The 24,529-nt window shown below is 39.7% G+C and overlaps 1 protein-coding gene across 1 annotated transcript in view; it reads left to right on the top strand.

Moving 5' to 3' along the window:
- The window catches only part of WDFY4 (WDFY family member 4), a 4,454,583-nt gene that overhangs the window by 2,585,760 nt on the left and 1,844,294 nt on the right, over positions 1 to 24,529 (top strand). Inside the window, exon 39 of the mRNA XM_044055648.1 lies at positions 4,658 to 4,748. Within this exon, the coding sequence (XP_043911583.1) occupies positions 4,658 to 4,748 (91 nt within the window). The remainder of the gene's footprint in view (positions 1 to 4,657; positions 4,749 to 24,529) is intronic.

Here is a 24,529-nt window from a genome sequence, read left to right as displayed (position 1 = left end):
GTGCCCACACATTTTTGAAGGGAACAGTATCCATTTGGTTGGTTATGGGTATATTGTTTCCCCTAGACGATGCTCGTGTGATTATGCTGCCATCTGTCCGGCAGTTCAACTCTTTCTACATTGGAAAAATTGAAACAACATTAAAAGACAGAGTATACAAAAACATGAGGAACATTAAAAAGCAAAATTTAAGTAATGCCCTCTGGAAACATATTAATGACAAGTTAGGCTATTGTTTTAAATTATTTATAACAGAGACACTAGAGTGGAATCTAAGAGGGTGGCCTTGGAAAATTATAGTAGAATATAAAGTATTTGAATGGCAAGTTAAAAATAATGCCAGCAGCCCACATGGTTTAATGATTCCTTATCTATTACCTGCTTGTTGAAAATGAGGGGTGTTAAAAGAGAAAAAAATGTTTATTAAAGGGATAAATTACCATTGTACGTCTTGTTATCTTAAAAACATCATTGTACTTTTTCCAGCATTTGGATTAACTTTCTAAATGTTTTTACATACCTGTTTAAGTTATGACACTTTGAGCACTTTTATTAGCTAGGTTTGTAATCTGTTTCATTAGATAACTATAATCTATTATGTTTAATTGCTTTTGTCGGTGGAGTATTTAATTGGAGTTTTATTGTAAGTATGCTCCTCAGGATATGGGCATTTCACTCTGATGAAGTCCCTGTGTATTGTTTGGGGTGAAGGCGGTTAGTGAGCTATGTTTTTTACCTTTGTATTTGGCTTTATGCAGTAAATGTTCATGATTTCACTTCTACCTGCCTGTATGGATTATTATTGATCAATACAACAATTGTATTTTTTTTTATTCTGGTTGCTGTTTAGTTCGGGGATTGAGTTGTTGATTTCTTGGTTTGTTCCTTCATTCAAGTTCTTGATTCATAGTCACTGGCTTAATGGACAAGCACCATTTCAGCAGCAAGTGCCAACTAAAGTGCCTCTGTTAAGTGTTTTGTCACATTAATGTGACTTATCTTTTGCACCATGGCATGTGATGCAGGAAACACTGATTATTATCTTCCTTCTAACTGTGATTTTTTTTTTGTACTCCACAGTGGAAAAACAAAACAAATGCAAAAGCCTGTCAAAATTTGTTTTCCCGCACTGATGTGACTGAGAAGTGAGGGCCATCTTTAACCATAGTGTCATCGGCTCTGGGGAAAATACAGGATGCGTCCATAGACATTAATAGGCGATTACTACGCTTGTGCAGACACATGCCCTTTAAAGTCTATGGAGCCCTGCCTGACATGACATCACCAGGGAATACACTAAATTTATTTGGGCTGTGGTTTCAAAACAAGTTTGTGAAGTTTTTTATTGAAACAGTGACCCAAATAAATACTGGTAGACTCTGTAAAAAATGTGTTGTGGCACTTGACAGACCAGATACTGCAATACAGTAATCCAGTGTTATAAAACACTTTAAGAAAGCAATAATGCTTATCAGGGTGTGTTTTACTTTGCCCAGTGTGGGTGTGCAAGATGGTACTGCGCTGTAACCATTGCCCACAGAATGGATGATTTGCTGATAAACCACTGAGGATTAACGCCAGTCAGTAATGCCAGAAATTAGTGTAACACTTGTTATTGTTCATGCAGTCTATACAGATGAACTCTGTGTTGCCATCTGAAGACTTTATTGTCTCTCTCTCTCTCTCTTGCTTTTTCTGTCTCTGTCTCTCCTTGCGCGCGTGCACACACACACACACACACACACACACACACACACACACACCCCACCCTCTACTTTTTTTTAATTTGCTAATTCTATTTTTTTTTTATTTGATGCTTACAGAGCAGGAAAGTGTGCTGTGTTTAGTGAGTGTAAAGGTGGCCATTTGCTTTTCTTCTGTCAAAGCTTCATGGCAAGCAGCACACTTGTTTTTTGCAGTGTATATTAATACCCTGTAGGACAACATTTGTTTTCCAGTCAGGGTGAAGATGTGCAGGCTGCCCATTCTGTAACTGAAAGTAACTTTGAGATACTACATGCAGTAGGCACATACACATGTTACGCATGCCTTGGGTTCTTTTACCCCAGTGATTCTATTCTTCCTTCCAAAAAAACACACATCTGACTCATATCTGCTTTTTATACTAAGAAGTTTGAGTACAACATTTAAATGAGATAAGTAATCATAGTGTACTCAGAAGTTCAGACTATACACTGCAGTCTGAAGACTCTGCATAACAGTAGGATTCTTTACTGTTCTGTGGAATGTTCTTTTGCAGCTATATATCCACTGCATTGTTGAGATGCTGTCCAGCAAGTCTATTCTGGTCTTGTACTGCTGTTTATACACTCTGTTAAGGTCCTATACCTTCATTCATGTGGCTGAAAAGTTTATCACTAAAGTTGAAATATTTGTATTGCTAGCCTACTTTTAAAACTAGCAGCATGGGAAATTGGGTTGAAGCAGTCTGAATAACTGTCCAGAAACAGCACAAACATTGTAATCAGATTGTCTTATTACACAGCATACTTCTTACATTAAGGAGAACACTGTGTGGAAAACAGCACAAATGATAATGTTGTGAGTATTTGGGTCACTGCTTGCAGAAAATCATTGAAATTGCAAACACACAAATGATGAAACAAGAATGTGATGCTGGCAAATAGATTCCTTGTGGAACAACCAGATAAGGAAATGAAGATTATATGATAAATTGGGCAGAAGAGAGCCCTTTCCCGCCAGTATAAGATTATTTTAATAAAAACATTGCAAATGGGCACACACAACAGCAAGATAGACAGTGTTCCCACTTTTGCTTGTTCAGGTTAAGACAAACTAGGAACATTTGTTGTTTTGATTAAGGCAAGCAAGTCTGTACTGCAGACACCATCACACTAAAGGGAGAGGTGATGTTAGTAGCTCTGTAGCTGGGGCATGGGATGATACATAAATGACCACCTAGGTGCCAATGAATTGACTGGGGTTTTTAGTCATCATTTTTTTTCTCTGTAAGAAAGTGGCACTCCTTTAACCTGCACAGCAGTGTTCTCAGTGCCCCCTTCCACTGTAACAGCCACCTTGTTTTGCCCAACTCATAACACTTAATTGAGATGAGCAGTTATTAGATTTGGTTTGCTGTTTTTAAGATTAGCCACTTCCTGTGGTATAGCAGCCCTGTATTTAGATTAGCTTAGGTCTGGAGATAAAAGGGGGGAGTGAGCATTTACATGGGATTTATAGAGGGATGAGTTTTACTCCCCATAGAAAATGTTGAATCTTTCGGCTTTTCCCGGTTAGAGGTCACCACAGCGGAACTCCGGTCTGCTAATGACTGGCAGTAGATTTTTACGTACCGAGTTGCTAGCCCTGACGCACAACCTTCAACAAAGGTACGCCCATTCACGCATGTTTCCACACAGAAGACACTTTAGCTGAGAATCGAACAGGACAATGTCTTACTGTGAGGCGATAATGCTACCACAGCTACTCCCCATAGAAAATAAGATCTTGAAAAGTGAATCAGTTGCTTTATGTGTGGTTTTCTTCATTTTTGAGCAATTTGCTTTCATTGAATCAGTAGGCATCTATTTTGCAGAACTATAAGCTGTTGCTTTGAATAACCTCCTCTTTGTTAGTTGATAAAGGTGGCATTGAATTCTGCCCAAATTTATAAGTGCTTGTCATATTCAAGTCTGGTGGGCGTTGATGGCAGTTTGGTGACAGCACTGTCATTTATTAATCAACTATGTTTTTACAACTTTTCCTTCTAGTATATTGTGCTGCGGATATGTGGAATGCAAAATGAAACACTGAGTTTTTGTTTGATCAGTGACTAGTGGGATAGTGTAAAAAGGATGCTGTGCTTCTCCTGGTTTCTAGTAGATAACATTGTATGCCCAAATCATCAACAGATCTCACTCCGTGGGAAGCACAGCATCCAATTATGACCCAGCATGTGTGTGGCATGGGTTGAGAGCAGGCTTCAGAGGAAGGGGCAGAAATCTTTCCAGTCTTGATTTCAGTATACTTTTTTTTCATAAACATCTTTCTGAGTTCATCTCTATGGCTTGTCCAACATCACTTGTGTCAGACTTGTATTCCATTCAGACATTTTTCCATTCTGATTCATTGTTCTCTTCTTTCATTATGTCCTGCAACAGTGGCATCACTTTGTATGATGTTTTATTAAAAATACGCATATTTGTCAGTTACTTTTAAAAACTGTTACACGGAGAGGGTTCATAACCTCTGAACTTTCTTTGAAGACTCAAATACAAATAGCAGTTTGTGGAGGAGTAGGACTTTTTTCCCAGCTGTGTGCTAGAATTTACTGATGCATACTACACTTGGCAGTTTTTCACCTTTAAAGGGCAACAGGTTACACAAGAATTTCTCATCTTGCTTGTGTAAATAAAATTGTTGCATCTAATTCTGCAGAAGTAAATTTTGATTCATTTGTTTCACCATGTGAAATCATAAATTCATGAGACAGTTTCTGGTTTGTTCACATTTATTCAGCCTCTATATCATTTCTCCCCCTACACACATGCAAAATGATAGATGATATACAGCTTGTATTCTTTGTTGCCTTACTCAAAAAAAAAATTGTATGAGTAAATAAACTAATATAAGATTTCATGAAAATAATTGTGAACTGTTTTAAAATTCATTGCAGATTGACCAGAATCAGCTGGCAGGTGTTCAAGTTCAGCTAAAACAAAACCAGCACGGCAACATTTTGAATGAAAACCAAATAGTAACAGAAGGTAATAGCACAGTATTTTGGTGTGTTGGTCTGTGTTGAAACACACTGGTAAAAAATTAAAAATATCACAGATAATACAGTGTGTGTTTGTGAGATATGCATTAAAATGAAACACAAAAGGTAAGCCCAGGAATTCATAAATGCTGAGTACCTGATTGTGGCCTAGCAACTCTATTGACATTGATTGTGCAATGAGCAGCAATAGTAATCATACATATATGCAGCCAGGTCAGTGGGCATGATGAGGAGCCTTTTGTCATGCTCTCATTACAGACTTGCCTAAATTGTGGTAAAATACCTCATGGTCACATTGAAATACAAGCAACTGAGATAAACAGTGTTGGTGCATGAGTACCTCCAGCAGTGGATGCCTGTGCACATGCATAATGGTAATGTAATCAATGGCAGCACATACATATGTATATGGGGAAATGTGCATTGCAAAGAAAAGTGCCACTGATGGCTGAGGGTCGAGGGTAGAGTATAGGTTACACTGTTTTGTTCATCTCTGTGGATTCTGGTGCTGTAAAGTGCTAATGGAGTCGTAGAACAAAACAATGACAATACGTCAATTTTGAAGAATATATACAGGAGAGTTGATATACTATAAAGTAATGTGCTATACCAGCCTGCACTAGTCCTGATGACATCAGGATATCAGCAGTGAGATGTACTATATCGTGAATGACATTAAAAAAGGAATATATGTTGCCCTGAGGAGTGTCTATCCAGCAGTTCAGTCCACATGCCAGTATATATATAGTTTACTGGCAGTGGGAACCGCTGCAGTAGTCAGAGTTAAAGTGGTCACTAAATACCTATATCTCAAAAATGTAGTACATGTACAAATGGAACAAAATACTACTCAAGGGGAATGATCTTATAACTTCCACACTTGAATGCACCATAATAGTGCATTAGCAAGGGGAACCACTTCAGCAGTCAAGAGTTCAAGGGGTTATACAACACATATATTATGAAAATGTACATGTGCAGACATATGGAAAAAAATAGTCGTCAAAGAAACTGATCGCTTAACCTCCACACTTCAGTGATTTATTGTAGTGCATTAGAGAGGGAGCAACTGCATCAGTCACAAAGCAAATATATTGTGAAAATTTAGTAGATGTGCAAACTGCAAACAGAAAAGTTATTAAATTACATGCAACCCCCAGGGGATTTGAAACCCCAAACCAGTGTACTGACTTTGTAAGAACCATTGCATAATACATGAGTCATCAAAGAACTTTGAATAATGGCACTGTGTGATTACTACTGGCCATTGATGTTACTTTTTGCCAACCATCATTCATCATTTGACTACAGAAAGATGAATTTGAATTTTGTGCTCATTCTTGGCATGTGTGTGTTATGTCTGTTTTTTAATAATACCATTGTTTGAAAATGGGAGTGTAGGACAGGCTGAGATGAAAAGGTGAAGCAAGCAGTGGTTATGATACAAGAGTGAGCTAATACAGACTGAGCAGGTTGAAGGTGGGATAGAAACCCATATTTCCAAATTTCCTAGTTTAACAATGACAGAAGTATCCAGAAATGTAGTGTTAAACAGTGACAGCATTCCTAGCTTAATGTACGCATTCATGATAGGATTGTTTACTTTCAGTAGACTTGAACACATGTTAGCACAATAAGATAAGCACACATGCGTGTAAATGAACCCCTGTTTATGTCACTGATGTGATGTAAGCCAGTGTATTAACAAACCATGGCATGGAAGCATTCATGGAGAAGTTAACTGGAAAACACATTTCAGGGGAACATAACACATGACAGAGGAACAAAAGAAATACACCTACATAGGTTGGGATACTCTGCCTTCTTTTTTTAAGGATATATTCTCCAGAATGGTATATTAGCAAGGTATGCCACGAAAACACTCATAGAAAAGGTAAGTAGAAAATGGATCCCTATCAGATTATAGAAATTTCATTTGACTGAATTCCATTTGACTGAGACCATAAGACTGAAATTTCAAAATACTGAAAAATCACTTGACTGAAACCCATAATACTGAAATCTTACAATGCTAAAGTGGACGATATAAAACCAGAATATTAGTGCGATCCTGGAGTTAGTATATATAGATGTGAGAGTGTTCAATCTCGCCTTTGTTCTTACATATGGGTTCGGAGCCGATCCTCGCTCCGCGTCGCCGACTGCAAGCTCTGCATCGAGAAGAAGCTCGAGGACATCTAATACCCACAATCCCCCTCTGCCTTTACCTCAGATCTAGTTTGCCGCTGCTGCATTCGCATCGCTGGAGGCTAGCTCGAGGGTTTTTCAGATAAGATTTTAACTATTTTGGTTAAATTTTCTAAAGAACTTGTTTAAGATCACTAGTTATTGATAGTTAGTGTATGGTGTGTGAGTAGAGACAGAATTTCTCGGTACCGTTAACTTAGTTTAACTTAGTTTAACTGGTATAGAGTTTTTCGGGGCCTACCACCCCTACTTGGATTGACAATCGGACTTACATTCTACCGGATTTGACACTGTTTTCCTGGATTAACTGTTACTGGACTTGACTGTTTGCTTTCTCTTTCTTCATTATGTCTGAGAAAATGAAGTCTGGTTTCAAACGTTGCCAGTGTGGCCAAAAGATGTCGGTCACGGACAACCACAGTTCCTGTGTCTACTGTCTTGGCCCTCTCCACTTACAAGAGGACTGTTCTATTTGTCACTCTTTTAGTGGGAGGGTCATGACAGATAGCCGCAGGAAACTGATGGATAGAGGATTGTTGAAACCCTCTTTCCAGGAGGCTCTGGATGCTTCAGACCAGGCATCCAAGTCCTCGAAGGGATCGAAGACGCCGGAGCCCAAGTCATCGGCCCAGCCTTCGGTATGGTTAGATCACCGGTTCCACAGACTTCGGGCCGAGTGTTCAACTGTTGGCAGTTTCGAGCCTCGAGTCTTGGAACCGGTGACGGAGCTCCTCCACCGACTCTGCTGAGGTCGGCCCGCCTCGATCCCTTCGACTCGCTCTTCCAGGCCCCTTTCCGACACCGATGTGGACCGTGTGGTGCAGAAATTGATGGAGCATACGGCCCTATCCAAGCTTATCTCGGTCTCCTCTCAGTTGATGTCGAGACTTGAAGGCCTGCCACTATCTCCATCTGTTCCTCCTCCGAGACCTGTCCAGTCTTCGGAGCCGGAAGAAGCTGAACTGATGATTGTGGAGTCCTCGGTGCCAGAACCGCCTTTTCTCGGTCGGCACCGTTCACCTCACTCCATCCGATCCGTACTGGAGTCTCGGGCCGAAGATCCGCCCTGGTTCCGGGACCGAGTCGGACCGATGTTTCGGTTCCGACCTCCTCTCGGGCCTCGGCACGGATCGATTCGGTTCCCCCCTCGGGGTCGGTGCCTTCGGTTCCTGTTTCGGCGATTCTTCCCATTTCTTCGGAACCGGGAGATACCTCGACTCGGGATCCGGGGGCCTTCGACCTCATGAGGAAGGTGTTGTCTACCCAGACAACCACTTCAGCAGGTACAGCTTCTCCTCCCACAAAGGACCGTTATCCTCCTCTGCACCCACGCCACGCCCAAGCGCCGGGCACCAGTGTCTCAGCCACCCCTGGAGGGTGTCTTCCTCGGAGGCTTCTTCGGATGCTCCCCACCAAGAAGTCCCGAGGAAAAGATTGTGTAAGAGGAGACACTTGGATTCTCCACAAGAATCCTTGACATCTGATACTGACTTAGATGAGTCAGAAGGGTCCCCTAAGTCACCTTCAGAAGATGTCTCTTTTCTGACATCTTGGAGATCCTAAACAGAGAGGTGACTGGCAAGCCCACCCCCCTTCTGAGGATGAGTCAGTCTTGCTGAAGGCATTTGGTGCTCGCCCTTCCTCCTCCTGGGTCACTCCGCCCATGAGTTAATGGAGTTGATTGCTCAAGGCGTGGGAGACACCTGACACGGTGGAACCAGTCCCTAGGAAGCCAAATAAGTACATTACGCACCACAGGACAAGGCTTACCTCACCAAAGGAGTTCCAGTAGACGCCATGGTGGTGGCAGCGGCCACTTAAAAAGGAGATGTCGGAGTCTTCCTCATCTGTCCATCCGCCTAACAAAGATTCTAGGACCATGGACAGATATGGAAGCGCATTTTCAGTTCAGCGGCTTTCTATGCTCCCTGAACTATTTGACTCATTTTACACGTTTACAGAGGGATCTAGTCAAAGAGTTGGGAGATACCCTCCAGGGGGTACTACAGATGCTGCTGTTTCAGAGAAAGTTACAGCATCTCAACACCCTTACATCCATTGTAAACTCGCCCATGAGGCTGATATCCTATGCAGCCGAAGGATCGGTAGGGCAGCGGCTTCAGCGATTGCTCTTCGTAGGCAATCCTGATGCGCTTATGTTCGCTTATGAAGCCTTCAAGTCTTCCTTTACTAACGCCCCATTTGACGGAGCCACACTTTTTGGCCCTAAAGTAAAGGAGACCCTTACCCGTGTGAACAGGAGGGAAAGACTCTGTCTGCTGTCGGAGTCCGTTTTCCAATTCTTCCAGACCGTACCCCAAAGGGCAACGTGGTGGGAAAATGTGGTTTCAAAACCCCAAGGATCTTTCCCAAACACACAGGTGATGCCTCTAGAGGCAGAGGGGGGCAGAGGTGGAAGACGCCGCCTGGCGGCAGAGGGGTCCGCAAAACCAAGGTGACAGGGATAACCTCCTGGCAAACCTTTCAGCACTCCTGAGAGGCCCGACTGCCCTGCTCTGGAGGCAGTCGGGTCGCTAGCTTTATACCCTCAGGCCTGGCAAAACCTTTCTTCAGACAATTGGGTAAAAGCATTGTTACCAGAGGTTACAAAATCCCATTTCTATCCACACCCATTCCAAAGAGAAAACTCCCAGATGTACCACCCCATCTGGCGTAGACCCAGCAGCTACAGAAATTTCAAAGCTGCTAGAAAAAGAGTCATCCAACCAGTCCCAGCGGACCAAATAGGATTCGAACTTACTCAAGGTTCTTTTAGTTCCAAAGAAAACAGGGGACTGGAGGCCGATTCTGGACCTAAGCCATCTCAACACCTTTGTCAAGAAGGAAAGTTCAATGGTCACGCTTCAATCGATCCTTCCATTTTACGAAGGACGACTGGATGTGCTCGATAGATCTGAAGGACGATACTACCACATCAAAATGGCCAGGGCGTCCAGAGATCATTTGCGCCCGCTGGGAGCCAGTCACTATCAGTTTCGAGCCCTGCCCTTTGGTCTGACTACAGCCCCCAGGGTCTTCACCAAATGCATGGCAGTGGTAGCGTCTCATCTGAGGCGCCTAGGATTCCAGGTGTTTCCGTATCTGGACGACTGGCTCCTGTCTGCCACCACCAGGCGTCAACTGATACAAGCCAGGGATTACACCCTACAACTTTGTACACCTACATAGAGTGCAGCTGTTACTTGACTGTATAAATCTAATAAAATTGCTTTAGGTCTTACCGTGCAACTTCTTTTGACTTGGAACTTTTGAGTTTTCGGGTGTGTGGATTAAATATGCTCGGGAGCTTCAATTTGGGAACAGATAGTTGTGTAGTGTCATTAAACAACAATTTTAGATTTAATTTTCTGACATAGCATTTAAGGTCAATTAAGACTCTAGCTACGTCACATTTCCTAGAAGGGACAAAAGTGTTACCCAAAGACAAAAGCTCAACTAGTTCTGGTTCCAATAGAAGGGTAGAGAAGTTATAGATAGTAAAATCACCCCTTTTATTCATTATAATTTTTGGGGTAACCTCCATACCTTCCACTGCTATGATAACTAATGGTTCCAGTTCCTGTTCCCCCTCCGTTGTCTTTGGGTCTTTCTGTTCCCTAAAAAAGCATCATCACCATTTTGGTCACAATTAGAATCGAAGTTGTGTGTTACTGCAGATGTTACATTCTGTACACCATTCCTGTCCTGCCTGTTTCTATTCCTATTGCTTCTACGAAGGGGTTGTTCATCTCTCCCCCGAGAAGCTTGCCCTGGTGTATTGCCCGACTCAACAGTGTCATCTACTTCCATTTGATCCAATGGCTCTTCACCAGGGGCAGGGTTAGAGACCTTACACAAGTTAGGGAAAGCCTTGTCCTTAGAGTAAGCAAGCCTATCCCTGTATAGTTTTTTGGACTTGTTAGATTTGAGTTTGACCATGTACGTGTCAATGCTTGAAAAAATACGGGCATGGTCATACTTAAATTGTATAAAGGCACTGTTAATTTTGACTTCTTCATCCAAATCACAGACTTCTTTAGTTAATTCGTCAATACAGACAGAATAATGTTTAACTAGCACTTCTAACAGTTGTAAACCTTGTGACTGAAAAAGTAATCTCAAGTCTGACAAAAAAGCATTACTATTTAATAAACTTGAGGGAGAAAAATTATTCCTTAAGCCCTTAGGGATAATACCCTCATTTAAACATTGTTTGAAATATGCAACCTCAAGTTGCATTTTCCTCAGTTTAAGAGTTTATTATCTGAACCAAAGCACTCTGCCAGGAGGGAGTGTGTCCATTTAAGAAACATGTGATGTGAGTGCTGAACTCATTATGTTTTGTAGTATTTAAAGAGCGCGGATTCCGCGCGTTTTTTAACCTCTGAGGAAGCTACCTACATAGAGTAGCGAAAACGCTGTTGTACTTGACTGTATAAATCTAATAAAATTGCGTTTAGGTCTTACGCACGTGCAGACTTCTTTTTGACTTGGAACTTTTGAGTTTTCGTTGGTGTGTGGATTTACCATTGTTTGAAAATGGGAGTGTAGGACAGACTGAGATGAAAAGGTGAAGCAAGCAGTGGTTATGATACAAGAGTGAGCTAATACAGACTGAGCAGGTTGAAGGTGGGATAGAAACCCATATTTCCAAATTTCCTAGTTTAACAATGACAGAAGTATCCAGAAATGTAGTGTTAAACAGTGACAGCATTCTTAGCTTAATGTACGCATTCATGATAGGATTGTTTACTTTCAGTAGACTTGAACACATGTTAGCACAATAAGATAAGCACACATGCGTGTAAATGAACCCATGTTTATGTCACTGATGTGATGTAAGCCAGTGTATTAACAAACCATGGCATGGAAGCATTCAAGGAGAAGTTAACTGGAAAACACATCTCAGGGGAACATAACACATGACAGAGGAACAAAAGAAATACACCTACATAGGTTGGGATACTCTGCCTTCTTTTTTTAAGGATATATTCTCCAGAATGGTATATTAGCAAGGTATGCCACTAAAACACTCATAGAAAAGGTAAATAGAAAATGGATCCCTATCAGATTATAGAAATTTCATTTGACCGAATCCCATTTGACTGAGACCACAAGACTGAAATTTCAAAATACTGAAAAATCACTTGACTGAAACCCATAATACTGAAATCTTACAATGCTAAAGTGGACAATATAAAACCAGAATATTAGTGCGATCCTGGAGTTAGTATATATAGTTAAGGGTGGTGTGGGGGGCACAGCCCCCCACAATGGGGGGTATGGGGGCATAGCCCCCCACCTATTCTGGTTCTACATTACTGGGGATGGACACTATGCCTTTTCCCCAGTATTGTGCCATCTTAGAGCTAGAACATATAATCAGCATGGGGTGTGGGGGTGCACCCTGTAAAAAAAAAAGCAATTTTATTGTTTTATGCTCCTAGAGTATGTCATTGAGCATGTATTTACTTTTTTATTGTGTTGACATTAGTGATGTCGACATTAGGGTAAGGATAGATTATCTTTGAGAACAAATCCTTCATTTATGCCTAAAGTTGTTTTAGAGTTTACAGTGAGTCAAGCTGTTTATCTCCCTGTCTTTTTTTACAGATAGAAAAAATAAGGAAGAAAAGATTTTGCATACTCTGGATGTCCATAGACAACTACCGTGTCAAGACTAAAACCTTTGGGACTTTGGATCAACTATTTATCTCCCGTGATGGTAAGAAGAAGGTATTGTTCTTGTCAATACAGACAATTTTGAAATGGTTGTCTTATGCTATTTTCTTTGTTATTCTTAGCCTAATAAGACACTTCCATACAAAATCAAGGCCTATTCTACCAGGACTTTGGTTTCTTCTGTGGCTTTTTGGAAAGAGGTGGACTCTTGAAGTATTCCAAAGGCATCATCTTGGTCCTTTGTCCTTGCCTTTACAAAACATTACAAATTAGATTATTTTTCCAGGTCCAGAGCAGGTTTTGCTAGGACTATTTTCCATGGGTTCCTGGACTCTGACCCTTCTTTCTCCACTTGTTTGTTCTAAACACTGATAATCTACCAATACAGCTTAGGCTACTGCAACAGTGATCTAATGATGACTATAAAACAGTTGTGTAAATACATTTACCATAACAGTAGATGTTCAGTAGATCACTGTTGCATTAGAGACACTCTCACTCCATCAGCCTGTTTTGTCTGTTTTATTTTTGTCAGGGTGTGGCTGTATTGTTTACCTTTTTCTTAGCATACACCTAATATTCAGGACTCTAGCCCCTTTACTTTGAAGAAAAACTCTGATGGTTTTATATCTTAACTACTGACCTCATAATGGTTCTTCTAGAATCCTTCAACAGTTAGAATGCATGAAAGGTGCCCTGAAGAATTGGATGCTGTCTGGTCATTAAATTCTTGGCAGTTATAACCCTTATAGCTTAGGCTACTGCAACAGTGATGTGTTCAAACATCTGTGTTACTGTAAGTTAAGTTACACAATTGTACTTAATGTTACAAAGAAAAAAAAATTTAGATAAATAATTTATATATGGAAGTAACTAGAAAATGTTGCATAACTATTAAATCAAGCATCATTTTCACAAAACGGTTACTTTGCACGGTTTTATCCAAATCATTTATGTTTAAACAATGCAAAATAATGCAGTCTCCTCTTGTAGGAAAAGTTATATTTTTGTTGTGTTGCAGAACTCATTTATATCTGTAAATCAGTCTATATGCTTATCTTTTTTTTAAAGAGCTTTATTAAAATATAGGTGTACATACATCAATAGAAAAGGAAAAAAATATTAACATTTTTTTCCATTTCTACACATTGTGCATTACGTTTTCTTTATTTATAACAACTGTATTTCACTCCAACATTACATAAATTACTCAATGCCTGCCTTCCCTTAGACCTAACTGCTCTTTCTCCTCCTAAACATTACTCTGCATGAATTGTTTACACAGAATCCATTTATTTTAAGTAATTTGCTCATTTCCTTTTCTAAGGTTCCCATTTCCAATTCATTTATCTCTTTTAAAATACTCAGTACTTCATATACAATTGGTGTAGATTTTCTAGTAATTGATTCTTTTGACAGCCAGCAGAATTAAACTTAAGAAGGCCTTACTGTGTCTTAACTGTATCTAATCTGGCAATTCAGATCCTGTGTCCTAGCTCAGAAGTATCATTTTCTTAGTTACAGCCATTTGCTCCCAAAATATTTCTGATACAGTACTGTGTGGGGAATTTTTTTTAAATCTGCCAGCTCATTACACTCCCACAAAACCATTTACTCCTTTCTTCCCTATCATACCTCCAACATTTACTGTCTACTTGAGGAAAAAAATCGTTGAAGTCTGCTTAGGGTATAAAATACCTGTGCAAATACTTCCATGCAAGAATCCTATATGTCTGGACTTTGTTGCATACATCTAGCCATATGTATATCCTTCCACTGTTTCCCTATAAATGGCTTTTCCAGTCGTTTTTCAAAGTCTTTTATAACCTCCTCTGACTGATTCTTAATAGTTGTCATGCAGTATTTTATATGCCCCACTAATTATCCCTTTTTTAGCAGCAGGTTTTGTTCTAGATTTGAGTAAAAACTCTACCCCTGATAGGGAAGTTGGTCTCTTACCTTCAGTCCAGACTTCTTGGCCTCATCCTACTCTGTTACCTTCCCCCTCTTGTTATTTCATTTCAGTATCTTGGTTCCAGTTTTCTGGTGTAAATTCCAGCTCCCTTTGTACATTTTCTCTGCCCCTTCTTGTAGCTACCCCTTTTGTCAAAATCTACTTTCTCCATTCATGTATTTGCTTAGTTCTTAGAATACTTTCTGCAGCTTTATAAATATCTTATTTTGCTTGGTGGTTATTATTCTCCTTAAAGGTCTGCATCCACAATCCAACTCTCTCATTATTTCTTGACCACCCCCCCCCCACTTCATCGCCATTATCATCATCATCCCTTTCCACTTTGAATTGTAATCTTCTGTTTGTTTTTCTGTTTGTTGTATGTATATGAGCTTTACCTTTTGTAGCTCAAAAATATCCATTAAAATTAGGTAATATTAAACCATCTTGTCACATTGGGAGGATCAGCTTATCCTACTTAACTCTTGCACGCTTTCCCTCCTGGATAAATTCCTTCAACTCTTTATTAATTATTGCCCACAACTTTCTCTCTGGCTGATAAAAATATGCCTGACCTGCATATAAAATTAAATGGACTAAAACCATTTTCACTGCTTGTATCTTAATATGCATATCTATAAACAAGAGCTTCCAGTTTCTCAGTTTTTATTATCTTTTATTTTGTCTTTTCCCACATATCATTAGCTGCCATCATGGAAGCCTTTATAATATATAGTCCTAAATACTTCATCTTATGTCCTCATAAATATGGGTTTTGCTGATTCAAGTCATTTGTGGGTGCATAATTTATGGCTCTAGCCTTTGTTTTTTCTTCATTAATTTTATATCCTGAAAAGACTTAAAACTGTCTCAAGATGTTCCACAACACTGAAATGTCATTTTATTGATTTATTAAGTATAAATAATATCATCTGCACATAAAGCCACCTTTATTTGATTACCATACCAATTATATCCTTGAATTTCTGAGTCCCTTATTTGCTTTGTCAGTGGCTCTAAATATAAAACAAATAAAAGGGAAAGAGGACACTCCTGCTTGGTTCCTCTATTCAAGCATAACTTACCTGAGAGGAACCCTCCCACTTTAATTCTTGCCACTGATCCTTCATATATGCTCCTAATTAACCTTATTATTGCTTCCGGGTATGCAAATTCTTCCATTACCCTACTCATAAAATACCAGTCTGCATCAAGATCTACTAGCAACAGTAGTGTTTTCTTATATTCTACTTCTCTCTGGATCATCATTGTTCTGTTAATGTTGTCAAATGTTTGCCTCCCTCCACAAAACTACATTGATCTATACCTATCAATTTTGGCAACACTTTTGACATTCATTTAGCTATTATAGACATAAACACTTTATAATCTGCACATCTACTGCACTTCTGTAATTTACTCAAACAGTAGCAGAAGCCTGTGATAACAACCTACTTGTCTCCTGTCTGTTTCTTGATCTCTCCAAACCCTTTGATACAGTCTGCCACTCTAAACTGTTAACTAAACTTTCAGACCTTCAACTCTCTCCCCTCTCCATTTCCTGTTTCTCTAGTTATTTATCTAACAGACTTCAGTCTATACTCTGGCAAACCACCACCTCCCTTTTTCTGCCCATCAACACCGGAGTTCCCCACGTCTCTATCCTGGGTTCCCTCTTGTTCAACATTTTTACTAATACCTTACACTCCACTACTAACCTATCTACCCTTTTACAATATGCTGACTACTCCACCTTCATAACCACAGCCAACACCATCCCTGAACTCCTTTCATATACCCAAGACACTTTCACTTCCATAGAGACCTGGCTCAATGACAACCAATCAATATTAAACCCCCCAAAAACTAAACTCTTGTTATTCCTTCCAAACCCCTTGCACAACATAAAACCTCCTTCACCATTACCTCTCTCAACAACACCCTAATCAAACCCAAACCACATACCAAGTTATTTGAAGTTACCATCGATGACAAACTAAAATGTGACATACATATCAATTTATGCATTAAAAAACTCACCAAAAACTTGGGCTATTGTACCGTAATCACAAATTTCTTTCTAACTCCTCTAATCCCATTCTAGCCTTAACTCTCCTCATATCCAGTCTACTATATGCAACCCCAGTCCTCACTAACCTTCAGTCTTCTCTTCTCAGCAAACTAGAACAAACATACAATAAAATAACTAAATTTGCTGCTAACTTCTCCTACAAATCCCATCACTGCCTGGCCCTCATATCTTTACAATGGCCCGAATTCACAAATCAACTTCTCCTTCCACAACTGGCAACAATCCACTCAATTCTATACAATCCTACATCCTGCCCTTCTATCTCTAATATTGTATCACAGTATAATCCCCAATGACAACTCCGTTCTCCAGATAAACATCTGCTTGATATATGCAAACTATCTAAAAACATTGGCAAATCATTATATAAGTTTTCAGCTGCTCAGTCCTGAAACTCCCTTCCTTACAATATAAAAAGTATCCCCCATAAATCACAATTCAAACTAGCACTCAGTCACTACCTACAGAATTCCTGGTCCTGCCCCTGTCTAGCTCCAACCTGACTTCCTACAACCTATTCCTTTTACATGCCATCTTTTTCCCTTTCTTCTCTTCTTACCCCTCTTCCATGGAAAAACTTCCACAGCTCCCTCTAAATGTAAAAAACTCAATTTTTTTTCCCCTAATGGCATCTCCATGTTGATAATGTATATTTCATTTTTACTAAAATCTGTAAAAAACAACTTTAATTTTGTTATTTATCTTTGTTGTATTAACCCGCTCTGCGGTGTAATTCCTTTTTTATACAACTGAATTGTTTTTTTTATATTGACTATATTACTTTGTATATGACTGTAAAATCTAACTGGAGCTTTTCTCATTGAGTCTCCACCGAAAATTTGCCTTTTGGCTCAGTTGGACCAACCCAGTTAACAAATGACAAATAAATAAAATAAATAAATAATCATAATTTAAAATTGAAGTGTGTCTGTATGAGGCTGGGTCTTTACCTTTTTTTGGTATTACAGCCACTACAACTTTCTTTCAAGTTGCTGATGCTTCCCCTTCTTTTAAAATGCTATTAAACAAAGTGTTCCAGGTCTTTTATCACTTTCTTCCTTCCTTCCTAACTTCCAGTCTTCTACTTGGAAAAAACATCTAATTTTCAACATACTGACATATGTGTAATAGTGTCCTCCTACTACCCTCCCTTTGGCAGTCTTTCATAGCTTAGAGCTCCTCCCACTGATTGTCTGTAGGTGTGAAGAACCAATCATCACATAGGACCTGTACTGCCTTTTAGTTTTGTAGTACCATAGTAACAGAAGAATCTCTTGGAAGGCTGCACTTTTCACTTGGTTACTTCAGCTACTGAACTTAGATAAGAAATCTTTTGGGGTTTTATTTCCTCCTCCTGTCTTTTTCTGTCAGTGCTTGTATTCTGTGTTCTGCTTGTTTTTTTTTTAAGAATGGAAAGTTGCATCACTTGAGTTTTATTTCTCTTACATTAAAAAAGTTATACTGCTTACTTTATTTGTTAGTTTCTATGGGGTTTTTAACCATTGTTATGTGTTTTGTGGCCATAGGTGAACGTTCATCTCAGTTTCTGTACTAAGGCAGATTTACTGCAGTTCCTCTCATTCTCTCTTGCTTCCAGAGCTCTGAGTAATTTGCTGTTGCTATTTTCATTGATTAAAAGCTTCTTTTGAAATTTTTGACAGAAAAACTGTCTGCTTTTTTTTTTGAGCTATGATTATTTGAGGTAACTGAGTAGATTTTTAGCAGTTTAAACAATCTTTCCATTGTTGTTTTTTTTTTTTAAACCAAAAGTTGTGATTTTGGTGCCATTTTGTGTACGAAACATTTTGGAAAGGATTTTTTTCTTAGTTTACACTTTATCCATTGTCTAAGGCTTCTGTATGCTGTTTCTGTTCATATGGGGCTGAACCTATTCTTCTTTTATTAAAATGGAGGGGTGATCTTTGTGATACATAGTTTGTGCTTTGAATGGGTTACAGAAATTGCTGTTTTTTTTTAAGTGTACTATCCCTGTATAAATAGATTTCAGTTTACTATTTAGAGGGAGAATAGAAGGTCTTCTTGATTTTTTTTTTCTGGGCTGACCATGCGACCTGTATTTGGTATGATCTGGTAGCTTTTGTCTCCTTATTTCATGGACTGTGCCCACCTCCAACACCATCTTCCCCATTTGCATGTCTTATGTCTTTCATTAGCCTTAGGCTGGCTATTGAACCACGTGCTCTCTGTTACGTCCAGGGCCCTTGGTGTGATGTTAGTAGCACAGCTGTGCATGACATGATAGTCAGACATATCCTCTGGGCCTATTCCATTACTTGCTTTAGGTATGGGAGAACCACTTTCCGTAGGTGCAGGGGAAGTCAGGGGTGCAGAATCTATTGCCAGTGTTGGTATGTTTCCTTCCAGGGACTCTCCCTATAGTATAGTGCAGAGAAGAGACAGAAAACCCACAGTTGTCTGTGATTGTTTTTTTTTTTCATTTGAAATGTTGGCTATGGATAGGATGGTTCCATTGCTCCAGTGATTGAGTACAGGATATATATATGTGGGTTATGAGTAACACCAGCATTACTATTACCATTTGATCATCTTTGGAAGCTGATTTGGTAGAGGATCCCATGTCTGAAGTTTCAGAGCTGCCAGAGTCTGATTCCCAAACAGAGGTTGTCTTTTCCTCAAATGTTGACTGAATTTACAGATGTATTTAATTGGGAGCAATAATCAGCTGCCCCACTGATCAACAGGGTTTATAATCTGTTGAAGGATAAGGCCCCAGATTTAGAGACCTTTCTTCCATTAATTCCAGTGTTGGAAGATGTTTTAATAAGGTTTACAGTTCTCCTCTGCCTTTTGAGGCTCTGCTTTAGTGTTTTAAGAAATTTTAGGTATGTTCAGCCATGCCTGTCCTTTAAACTCTCTTGTTTGCAGACCTTGCTTCTGTGTTTTCAGTGACTTTGTCTGTTTCAAATCCAATAGCTTCAGATAACTTGGCAATTGGCTAGAGTAAAAAGAATCCTGGTTAAACTTTTCAAAGTACTCCAACACACTTCTGCATGCCAAAAAGATTTAATGAACAAGTAAAGCTTTCATCAGTACATGTACTGATGAAGGGTGGTTAAACCGAAACCTTTACTTGTTCAATTGGCTAGAGTCTCAGGGTAAGATAATGGCTCAGTCCAGTATGGTAGCTTTTAAAGTGTTTTTTCTACGAGTGCTTTATATTGAAGTTTGTGTTAAGGTATTTGTATAGTTTAGACACGTTTGCTGCATATTTAGCTGCACTGCCAATAGTCTATGTAAAATATTTTTTCCAATGTGTCTCAATTTTCAAAACGTGCTTTATACATTGCCTTGCAGGGGGCTGATATTATTTCTAGAAATGCAGTATTAGTGATAAGAAGATACACTTGGTTGCAAAACAGAGCTTTTCTGATGAGTTAAGAAATGAGATTATGAATTTTCCTCTTTAGTCTGATTGTGTGTTGGGTTCAGCAGCTAATTATATCATTAAACACTAGGATGACAGAGGTAATCTGCTGCAAGGGGGTGTCAAAAATATTTCTGTTTCCGTAGTTTCCTCTTGTTGCAAGAAAATTTTCAGTGACCTACCAAACAAAAGTTCCAGCCAAACATAAACCAAGACACTAAAAAAAATGGAAGGGCAAAATCTCCACCAAGCCTAAATACAGGGGTTCCTTTCCTGAAAGGGTAATCCCCCATCCAGTTCATGGCTTTGCCAAGGTGCATCACCCATCTTGCACAAGTTCACCTCTGGCTCCCATCTTTCTGGAGACATTTATTTCACAAGGCAGCCTGGCCGTCAGTTGCTTCTGAAATATGGATGCTCAACATGTTGGACAGGGGTTACAAGTGGTAGGGGTTAGAACATCTACCTCAGTTCAAGAGGTTTCCCTTCACCCACAGAACCAGACCTTGTTATTCCCCCTTATTCTCTAGCAAATGCTGGACTCAGGGGTCCTAGAACCAGAATGAGAAGTTTCTTTTCCATAATTCTTCTGGTTTCTTATGGAGACCACCATTAGACCTTTCCTTTCTGATTACATTTGTCTAGGTCCCCAAATTTAAGATGCTCACCCTGCAGACAATACTTCCTCTATTGCCAGACCATTTCCTCCTGGTGACATTAGACTTGAAAGATGGATTTCATCATATCGCAGTTGCTGTGTTCCCCATTGGGTATCTACTGCATTGCAGGTGTTTTCCAAATGCCTGAACCTGGTAGTAGTCCACTGTCGGACTTTGCACATTCACATTTTTTCTTACTTTGAAGACTTCCTTATCTGTGCAGAGTCTGTGTCCAGGTGTTTGGAATCACTAGAGAAAGTCTGTTCTTACTCTTAACAGCTAAGATTCAAGTTGAACCTGCAGACGTTGTTTCTGACACCCTTGCAAAAATTGGAACATCTAGGGTGTTTTACCAACTCCAACAAAGAATGCCCTTTCTTCTGAAAAGAGAAGATCAGCCTTCCTGTTGGTGTTTCAGGAATTCTTCAAGAGAACTGTCACCTTGGCGAGAAAATTCTAAGAAATACTTGGACTGATTGAGTCCATGATTTTCGAGATACCACCGTCCCATCTCCACATGAGAAGTATTCAATGGTATATCTGAAATTGTTGGAACTAGCACCTCAGATGAGAGTTAGGTGGTGTAGACCACAGCTGAGTATCAGCCTAAGACTTCTTTTCTCCCCACCTGTCCCAGCGCAATCTATCCAGACAGTTTTCATCCAACATCACTTGAGGAGCTGTGTCAATGGGGGTGCAGGTTCAAGCCACTTGGAGGCCCTAGGATACATGAATCCCCATCAGTGTCAAGGAAATGTTGGTGGTGACTCACATCTTTAAAGTCGCTCACCACCTGTGGACTTCAGGTGGTTATAAACACCGCAGTGATGTGGTACCTCAATTAACAAGGGAGTACAAAGTCTTACCCTCTGTGCCATTAGGCAGTTATGACATAGGAGCTGGATTTACAACATTCTCTGACTCTTCAAGCATCATACATTCCATCAGAGCAGAAGATTGTGGCAGACAGACTAAGCAGATTCTTTTTAGACCTGCAAGAGTGGAAGCTCAAGGCATTGGTGTTCCAGGAGTTAGTCTACATGTGAGAACATCTCATACAAATTTGTTCACCTCCTTTCAAAATAGACAGCAGAAGAAATTCTGTTACAGACATCTTTGCATCCACGCTTAGAGGACAGATGCATTCTAGTTCTCTTGAACAGGAATGTCCTTATATGCGTTTCCACCATTTCCAGTAATTCAGACAGAAATGCCAAAGATCATTCTGGTGATACCTTTTCTGCCTAGGAAATCGTGTTTCTCCCTTTTAATGGTATTGGCCAAGGGCAATTACGACAGACTTCCTCAAACTGTGGATTTGCTCACATAGTGCACCCCAAATTGGAGGAACTTCAACTGACATCCTGGATGATTCAATGTTGACTCCATTTAAGCATTTGTATCTTGAGGATATGCAGCAGGTATTAAAGGAGGCCAGAAAACCTGCTTCTAGAAAACTTTTGTTTACTGTGGATGAGGTTTTCTAAGCAGTGCCTAAATGGCAACAAAGGGTCTGTTGTGGTTAATATCCCACTGGGCTTGAGATATTTGTGTAAGCTAATTCAGTATGACTTATCTTGAGTGTCAGTTAAAGTGCATTTCATGACCATATCTGCTTGTCTGCCAGTGGATGCCTCTATTTCCTCTGCTTCTTCTTCTGCTTTTTGGTAGAACAATTCATGAAAGAAGTTACAAGCAAATTCCTCCTTCTTAGGATCTTAACTGTGTTCTAGAAAAACTGACCTGACCACCTTTCAAACCAGCAGCTCAAGGTAATTGCAAGTTATTAACATGGAAAACTGTTTTGCTTATCACTCTGGCAGCTGCAAAGTGAGATTCTCTGCTACAAGCTCTGAAGGTAGGGCAACCTTACATGATTGTCCTCAGTAATAGTTATGTTATGCAGTAATCCTTCTTTCATGCTGTAAGTTCTCTCGGATTTCTCTCTCAGTCAGTCTGTTAATCTCCCGGTGTCTTCCAGAAAGTTTGATTAAGAGATAGAGGATACTTCATAACTTGGATATGCATCAGCATCTCAGGTACTACTTTGACAGGACAAAATCCTTTATGAATGCCAGAAGACTTTTTATTTTCTTCACTGTGATAAAAAAGGTCAACCTGTCCCTAAGCAAACCATTGCTCATTAGTTGTGCTCTGGTATTGTTACACCCACCATGGCAAGGCGAATCCAGGCAATGTAGATTCACATTCCACTAGGAACTTTTCTTCTACAGTGGCACATTGGAAAGGAGTGGACTCTTGAAATATTCTAGAGATGGCAACTTGGTCCTCTGTCCACACATTTGTGAAGCACCACAAGCTGGATGTCTTTCCCAATCCAGAGAAAGCTTTGCGAGTACCATTCTCTAGGGGCTTCTGGACCCTTATCCTTCTTCCTGCTAGGTTGGGTAAGCTTTGGGAATCTACCCATATGCCCATGAGGCAGTGTCTTTGTTGAACATAGTACAGTTGTATAAGTCCTACTTACCTGTAACAGTAGATGTTTGTAGAGCACACTGCATTACTGGCAGTACCCTCCCACCATCCCAATTTTTGTTGGATGCATATAGCTTGGTCTTGAAGTTGCCACTGTGTTTTGCTCAGCAACATTATTGCTGTGATATCTGGAACAATGGGTGTTTGCAAAACTTGCGTTTTCATCTGCGTTTCCTGCCAGACCCTGGAAGACTGAAAGGGTCCCATCTGTGGGTTTGAAGAGCAGTTTAGGTCCTGCCTAGTTAATGGTCCTTCACACCCGCAGACAGGCAATGAGAGGAGCTCTGAGCATTGATAGACTATCAGAGGAAGGATAACAGGGCACTACTACTCATATGCCAGTAAGACAGTGTGTGTTGCAAACATCTACTGTTACAGGTAAGTAGGACTTACGCAGCTGTACTTTTTGGAGACTTACTGCAGCTTGATTATATATCATCATTTTTATCTCATCTCCTCCTACTATACCTATTACATGTTGAGCCTCATCTTCCTGTTATCTTTTTTAACACCTTTATTGAATTATCACTTAAGACAGATAAACATACATTTATATAAATAAAACAAACTGTGTTAACATATTCACAATTAAAAATATTATGTATCACATGTTCTTTTTATAACGTTATCATCAATCCAACGTTACATAAATTGCTCAATTCCTGCCATCCTTTAAATGTCCCTCCTCCTTCAAAACATTATTCTGCATTTACTTGTTCCTACAATTTGCATTTTTTTCTGTGTAAGGAGTCCTAAGTGAAAGACTTGCTCCTACCCTTTTATAAATATTCCACTACCAGTTCTTTTATCTCTGTTAGAATATCCACTACTTCTTCATTTAGACTTCCTTTCTATTTTCTAGTAATTGCTTTTTTGGCAGCCACCAGAATTAATAAGTCTTTACTATGTCTAGGCAATTCAGATTCTGTATCCCAGCTTAAACAAGTAGTTCCCTTAGTTACATCCATTTGCTGACCCATTATTTCTGACACAGTACTCTGCAGGACATTTTTAAAGTCAACTCATTATACTCAAAAAACATGTGTGTCCTGTTACTTGTTTCTTCCACATCAGACCTCCAACATATGGATGTCTACCTGGGGAAAATTCTTTGGAGTCTGCTTGGGGTATAAAAATACCTATACAAATACCTCCAAACAAAAATCCTAAATCTTCTAAACTTTGTTGCATAACCTCTTGTATTTGATTCCTGTATTTATAGCTTAATATTTAATATGCCCTACTAATTATCCCTTTTTTAACAGTAGTG

Source organism: Protopterus annectens, chromosome 14.part0, assembly GCF_019279795.1.
Source record: "Protopterus annectens isolate FY-2018-M chromosome 14.part0, PAN1.0, whole genome shotgun sequence".
In the NCBI taxonomy this organism is placed as follows: domain Eukaryota; kingdom Metazoa; phylum Chordata; order Ceratodontiformes; family Protopteridae; genus Protopterus; species Protopterus annectens.
This window is presented reverse-complemented; position numbering and strand designations above follow the sequence as displayed.